The sequence below is a fragment of the Tinamus guttatus genome, unplaced genomic scaffold, assembly GCF_059628265.1.
Source record: "Tinamus guttatus ecotype Peru unplaced genomic scaffold, ASM5962826v1 Tinamus_guttatus_pri_ptg001471l, whole genome shotgun sequence".
Classification (NCBI taxonomy): Eukaryota; Metazoa; Chordata; class Aves; order Tinamiformes; family Tinamidae; genus Tinamus; species Tinamus guttatus.
The window spans coordinates 677-8325 of NW_028290005.1; the positions used below are offsets into that span (position 1 = coordinate 677).

At 38.0% G+C, this 7649-nt stretch overlaps 1 protein-coding gene across 1 annotated transcript; it reads right to left on the reverse strand.

The window, feature by feature from the left end:
• Positions 1-405: 405 nt before the first annotated feature.
• LOC148590316 (stabilin-2-like) lies at positions 406-7027 on the reverse strand (the record flags this gene model as incomplete). The annotated part of the gene is made up of 6 exons (XM_088539190.1): positions 6989-7027; positions 5416-5568; positions 2814-2876; positions 1891-1974; positions 1058-1144; positions 406-517 (listed from the first exon to the last, which is right to left on the reverse strand). Coding segments are annotated over exons 1-6 (538 nt in total), but the record flags the coding sequence as incomplete, so codon positions are not given.
• Between the last annotated feature and the right edge of the window lie 622 nt (positions 7028-7649).

Below are 7649 nucleotides of genomic sequence, written 5' to 3' on the forward strand. Positions count from 1 at the left end.
CTTTAAGTTAATTAAGTATCCTAAATGCAGTCAGTTTATAATCTTTGTTGTTCTTCAATTGCGTGTTTGATTGTAGGCAGTTTTGTGAGCAATACCAGAAAAGAAATGAATAGTAATCCCTTCCTTTTCAATTACTTGTGTGAGGGAGATAGAAATGAAATGAACAGTATTTTAATATAAGGCAAGCTATGAACCCGATGGAAAGCCCAGTTAAGTCCAAGCGAATATTTTCACTGACTCTGGGCTTATGATGTAGCCCTATGAAATAAGAAAACCTACCCCAGAGACATGTTACTCATCCTTCACAGACAGTGTATAGCTATCAGTTAGCTCCTGCTTTAATTTTACTAGGTTCTAAAAGAAAAATCACCTACTCTTGAGTTGAGGAAATACTTCTGTACTTACTTTTGTCACACTGAGCTCCATATCTGCCAGGATCTGAGCAGAACTGACACTGTGAGCCTTGAAATGCGTCAGCACAAATACAAGTTCCATTTCCATTCATGCCATCCACACACTGGAATACAGAAGAGAGATGTCTTTCATGTGTAGGATGAAATAAAATCTTTGTCTTTCCCCTCTGAGGAGAGACTGTAGACCTGTCGGTATTATGACTGTGACATAGACTATAGAGAATAATTTCCACTTTAATGAAAACATTTTTTCATAGCAAAAGCTTTCCTTGTGCTTGTAGTGCACTCTATTGCTGTGCATTCTACCTTTGTTAGCTATTTTAAAATGAGAATAGTGAACTGGGTTATTATATTTACTTTGCATGCTATAGGATATCAGAGTGAGTCCTTTAATGCCAGCCTTGTCTATGTACTGTGTTTTGGAGTCACAAGAATCTACAGTTTAGATGTCTGAGAGGAGACTGATTCATTTGCCCTCTTCTATAAAATTGATCTGATTTTCATGGTCATCTTTGGACATGGAGTGTTTAGCTCCTGTAGAACTTAAATACTTCTGCATTAGAGGAGTATCAGCGGATTTTGGGGAAACAGTCCTTTTTTTTCCCCACAGGAGAACACAGGATACTGTTGGATACTTTGCTTACCTGTCCATTTCCTGAGCAGGGTTTGGAGAAACCTCCTGGACATGGACTGCAGTCAGGGCCAAAGAAGCCTTTGCAACATTTTGGTTCCTATGAATAAAACAAATATTGATGCCTGTCATCTGAAATAACTCTTATTCCTTATGGCGGCAGACCGAATCAGAGTTATTCAATATATTCAGAGACCAGGTGGTTCACAAAGGAAGACGCAGGGCTCTGTACCAGCCCATTATACTGGTTATTGTCTTGGGCATGGGAACAGCAGCAACTTTTTAAGAATGCCAAAAAGTAAGGGTTCTTCAACATAAACAGGGAGACATCACATTAAGGAAATTGCATTTCTGGACTGTCTGGTTGTGGCATCTCTGAGAATGGGTCTGGACTACACGTCTGTGCCAGATTTTGCTATTTTGGGATAACTCTGCCTTTAGTGGTTGCCATACAATGCATGAGAAGCATCCTCTTTTCCAGAGCTTTGGTGTGGAGACAGCATACAAAAGACAACTCTCCATCAAGCTTTGGCCTCTGGCAAAAACCTGTAAGAGTAACTGCCACCTGAAAAGCATGTGTTAAATAAGAACTGTCTCTGCAACAGTCTTGTTAAAAGAAGAAAGAGGGTGAGGGAGAGGTATGCATGCATTGTGGAGAGGAATTATTTCAGGCACTAGGTGTCTGCTACTTTCAAGTAAGAATTACTTGATTCCTCTCAACTCTCTGTAGAACAGTATAGAAACTACCCGGAGATCTCCAGGCGCATCTCAAGTCTAAGCATAATGTTCACAACGCAAAAGACAATACTCTGGAAAAATTTTATGTAAAGAACTGTAACTCTGTACCTTTATTTTTATACTGCAGAATCTAGCACAGCCAGTTTTTGGAAAAGTTGCGCCTTCAATAATGCATTTCCGTCTTATGGAAGGCTAGAACATGCATAAAATGTATGCATTAGTATTTCTAAATAATGTAGAACACTATGGTACAGTATTATAATTATAATATCTATACAAATATAATATATAAAAACAAGAAATATAATTATAACAATTATGATAATATAATTTAACTGAAGAACAGAAAGTACTTTGCCATAGTATTACATATTTTAAAATTTATTAAATTATACCTTTTTGCCTAATATGAATTTACTTGCTTTTTACATGTGGCTAGGCCATTGTTAGAATTACTGAAAATGCCATATAGAACTAACTAGCAGTGAATTAATTTAATATGGAAAATAAAATTCCTACATTAGCCGGCCTTGAATTTCATATGTGGAGAAATGTGCAACCAGAACTGATCCCTTAGATACAAAGCAAATGGGAGGTTTTTGGTCCAGCCTGAAGCTACTTCTTCACGGCTTTGCTTCTGGGAGGAGGTTTGATCAAATAAATTTTGAACAGGTTTGGATCCAATTTAAACTTCTCCCTTCTCTATTTTTCATATACTAACTCTTAAAAACATAACTATAGCAGTTCTCATTTCTCGCCTGTCTTGTCTCCTGCCAAAACCTGTTCCAAGTAGATTTTTGTTACCTGACAAAAGAGTCTGAGCTGCTATGAGATCTGTAAGGAATTTTGCTACAGCAGACAAAATAATGCTGAAATGACCAGATATTTCAGCCATTGCCGAAAAGAGATTTAACTGTTGTCTATATTTGTATTTATTCAGTTTTCTATATTCATATTCAGCTCTTTTGCTTACTGTACTGGGAAAGCAGTAATCAACACTGTCAGGGAATCTGTCAGAGACTGTCACTTACTATGGGCTTTGAATCCGGTGGACAGGGTGGCAACGTGCCCCCAAAACAACTTGCACAGGTACCCTAGATGGAGACAAGAAGGACTGTCATTTCAAAAGTTGTATACTAACTACTGAGAAGCAAAATTATTGGTAATATCCACTGCAAATTCTGAGCATTATCTGATTTATGACTTTTAATTGTTATAATATGGATTGTGGAAGCTGATCTCGGATCATCATCAGCAGGCAGGGTTGTACGTCCAGGCTCCAGCTTCTCTCAGGTCACTGTTTGTTTCCACATTCACCTTTCTGTTTTTATTCGTCATTCCTCCACTCCCTCCTTTTAATGAACAGCAACTCCCAAAGCAGAAGACAAACATAGAAATAACAGAATAGGGTAGGCCAATATGGTATGTTAATTTATGTTGTCTGAGAGTCTGGTGCAGTCTGTATGCTTAAGGTTCTTTGAGAACCTGTTGCTTCCTATGCAACAGATTAAGCTATAGGTAGTGTAAACAGAAAGCTGTCTATGGGTGGTAAAGCAAAAAAAAATTGTGCTTCCATGTTGCAGGTCCAGTACTTCATTATGATATTGTATATAGCAATTTTTATGTCCTCCCCTTTTGATTGCCCTCCAACAATAGCTAATTTATCACCATGTGGTGGTGACAGACTGGCAATTACAGCCCTGAGGAGATACAAGCCCCAGTGACAGTCAAAAAGGTGAGTCTTCCAACAAGCTCACCTATACAATACAATAACTTCAGACAGATTGTGCCTTTCAGTGTGTGGCTATGGAGTTTGCCAAAGCTGTGTTGCTTTTAATGACCTAACCAAATTAGAATAAATATTAGAGCAGACATCCAGTATATTATTTCCGTGTTTTTCATAATCATTGGGCAAATGCGTAAGAACCTGAATTAGAGGTTTTTCCCTGCATATTTATTGCTGGAGCTGATGGGGAAAGAATCAAATACTACAGTGATACATGATTTGGATTCAGTCATCCTTTGTGTTGCAAAGCACTTAAAGGAATAAAGAAGCATTACAAAAGCATTTGGGCATTGAATAGTGGAGGTGCCAGTATCAATCTATGTTTTAAGGGTTTGTGGGTCAGACACATTCTGACAAATATGTTTAGGCATTATAAAAGCCCTTTAAGTTGTGTAATCATGGCCAAGGTTGGTTACTTTTCTCTGGGTTTCTGGAAATCCTTATAAGAATTTATTTAGTATTTTAGAGCTTAAAATCAGGCCAAGATCTTTAGAATGCATTTCTCTCTATTGGCATTGCTCTCCCCACCCTCCAGTGTCATGTAGTGTCACCTTTTTGCTCCCTTTCTCCATGTGGGACTGCCTTAGCTATTAACATGTACCTGCTACCTCCTCTTCCTGAAGATGGGAGTCCCATTTCTCCCCTTCTGCCACACTGCAGGCCAGTTTTCCTGTTCCCACTCTGCACTTCTGTGCAGTACCTAGTTTCTGAGCTCTGTCCATTTTCAGTAGTAAGTATGATACAATATTTGCAGAGAAATATCTAAAGTAAATGTCTGAAGTGTAGACATATATACCCTTTTGTCAGCTGTGCTGTGGAAGAGATGACCTCTGGGAGGATGTAAAGCAGACTGCTGGGGGAGACTACCAGTTCAGTTGTCAGAGTCAGTTGTCCCTTCAGTTGTCTCAGAAGTCATCAAAAGTGGCTAAAGCCCCCACATCAAGCAGACACTGTGGACAGTCCTGCATGCCTGCATGCTCAGAAATGCTGGTTAGTTACATTTCTGTACTGTTTCAATCCCTATGAGATTTTTGAATATTTTGAGTCCTTTTTTTTTTTTTTTAAATCAGCATTCAGGAACACTGATATCTATGTGTTAGCATAATAGTTTTGTCATTAGGGGGAGGTACAGTGTTTGTATCTGTGCAGACCTGTCAGTTTCTACAAGATTGGTCACTTCTTACTGAGACTTGCTTGTAAATATTATCTTTGACATTGTTCTCTTGTTATGAGGGTGATGACAAACTGTATTTTAAACACATTCTGGAAGGTTTCAAATCAAAAAGCATCAAACTTTAGTTCCACCAATTTTTTTTTTTTTTGTAAAGGGTGCTGTTTAGTTTGTCTTGAAAACACTTTCCCCAGTGTATCTTAAATATTGTTCACTGCCAGAAGTAGATTTTAGATAGCTTTCTGGCTAGGAATGAGAATTGTTGGAGTGTTTTAGGTATTGACAATTTTTGTATCAGGGATTTCTACTTGGATTTCCGCCTGGTTTACAGGCACATTTGGCTCTTTGTAGTTGATGCTAGAGTTAATAGTTCTTTACTGCCAGCTCCTGTGTGTTCTTCATTTAATTTTGGTGCTGTCCAGCTCAGCTGCGGATCTGTTTCAAGGCTGTGGTTCTGGACTGTTGTAAGTTATAACGGTAGTTGTTTTGCGTTATTGTGCTAGAATTGTCACCGGCCCAGATATGATCATGAATCCAACAGAGTAATAGCTCATTGGAGCAACACTGCAAGCTAAATGCTCTGTATGACATTCTCCTTGCCAGAAATAGTACCTGAATGTTACCAAGTGTAAAGCTGTTGATTTATATTACCACTGACTTTTAGTAATTCTCTTACCGCTGCAACTTGAGTTCTTGTCTCATCGCACCGATGCGGTAGAATTGGAACAATTGTGGGTGGGATAAGAACTCCTGCAAGAGTATAAATGCGACCATTTTTTGCAACAATATCTGTTTCTTCCATTTCTTCTCCATTCACCAAGACTTGTCCCTGTGAAAAAAAAGCTATCATATTTTTGCAACCTCTAAACATTTCAATTCAAAAAATTTTAGTCATATTTCTCATTTTTAATCAGCTACCCATATTTTATTGTGTTTATTTTATGCAAGATGCATGCATATGTTGCACCTCTTTCTTGATATTCGTCTGTAACACAAGTATCCACCATTTTCTAATCTGCACTGTGGAACTGATTATTACTGATCTGATCAAAATGTCCTGAAGTGATCAGTTGTCTTCCTACTGGTTTCAGTGGTCATAGGCTTAGGTTCTTTGGTGGTCCCACTCTATTTGACAGATGTGAGAGAAAAACTGAGAGAGAATCTGTGAGCTATCAAGTTCACATTAAAAAAAAAAAGTATTCTCTTCTGAATTACTCATGCAATAACTCTGCCTTTACAAATAATTTTCATGGATGCTTTTTTTTTCCTCTGGAACATTCATATTTGTCTAAGGTATAAACAGAACATAGGGAAGTTCAATGCATCATATAAGTCTGGTTTAGCAAAAGTACTGCAAAAATCTAGGAAAAAACCCTTCATACAAAAAAAGGAGTTTTTCTACAGGCTAATTGGCTAATTTATAGCTTGCTTATTAAAAGGGTGCAACTTGAATTACCATCGTTTGGGCATATTAAAGAATTTTTTGAACATATTAAAGATTTTTAGAATTTATGTTGACTTTCTTTTTTCTTTCCTTTCCAGTGAAATGGCTTCCTTATTAGAGAACTATAACTTAGTGTTGCAAGAAAAAAAATCCTGTTTTCCAAATGCTTGTTGTTAATATGCTGAACTGTGAAATCCTTATCAAGTTTTTAGTTGTTTCTTACTCATGCAAATATCTACTCAAGATGACTAGGTATCTGGCTAGTTAAAAATTAAATTGATAGTATGCACACTGCTAGACTAAGGAAAGAGATGATGCAACTGACTTCATCTAAACAGAGCCTGGGAATCATCTCATCTCATTTTAGTAGCCCATACATTAGATGTCTTACTAGCTGTAATTATCCAGATTTTTTTCTATAGTCAGTGGGAGGAGACAGGTGGCTCCAGAAGTTGTTACATCTGTCTTGGACAATACTTCCCTGATGGCTAAAGCTATGAAAGAGGAATTCCACACTGAATGACAAGGTATGACTTTTTTTTTTTTTTTTTTAAGCATTCTCTGAATTCATCAGAATCAGAGAAAACACCATTAAAGGGCTTGTAAGAACACTTTCCAATGCACTGAGGAGTGTTAAAAATGACTAAAATAATTGTTTTATATTTTCCCCCTTGTTACAGGAAGAAATCATTGTGCTTCTGTAAGATCCAGGAGTGTCCTCGTCCCTCCCCTGTCTCTCCGCCCTGGCTTGCAGATGGTTGCCTGGATCAGAGTTATTCACAAGTCAAAATTGACTTTGACTTACAGTGCTGGTCCTGTTAAAGTAGATGAACTGCTTAGCCATGCTTCTCACATGCTCTATTGAGATGAGACTGGCAATCTCCAGCTGAAATGAATGCAAATTGATTAGTAAAAAAGTCTGATATCAGTAGTTGTTTTAAAATCCAGATGGATTTCACAAGTAAACCAACACTTCTCCTATGTGCGGTGAATAGTTCAATCATCATTCTTCCAGCTACAGGGGCAGTCTTACAATGATGAATCTGTTAGCACAATGAAGTTGGAGTGATTTTTTTAAACTTGGAACTAGCAGGTTGCCATTTCTGAAGATTTTATTTCCCCTAACTATATGATCTAGTCTAAGTTAAGTTATCTCATCTTCCTGGAAATTGACCTGTTTACATCCTTAGAACATTGTGGAAACAGCACAGCTGATGTCATGTGAGTGGATAAATGGATTTCATGCCCCTGCTGCCTGTGATCCAGATATCTGCCAGTGACCTCAATTTCTGGCACTGCATATGGGGTCTTTTACTAAGGATACGCCAGAGGAGGTTCAGGTTAGACATGAGGAAGAATTTCTACATGGAAAGAGTGGTGAAGCACTGGAACAGGCTGCCCAGGGATGTGGAGTCATCATCCCTGGCAGTGTTCAAGAAACGTGTAGATGAGGCACTTAGGGATGT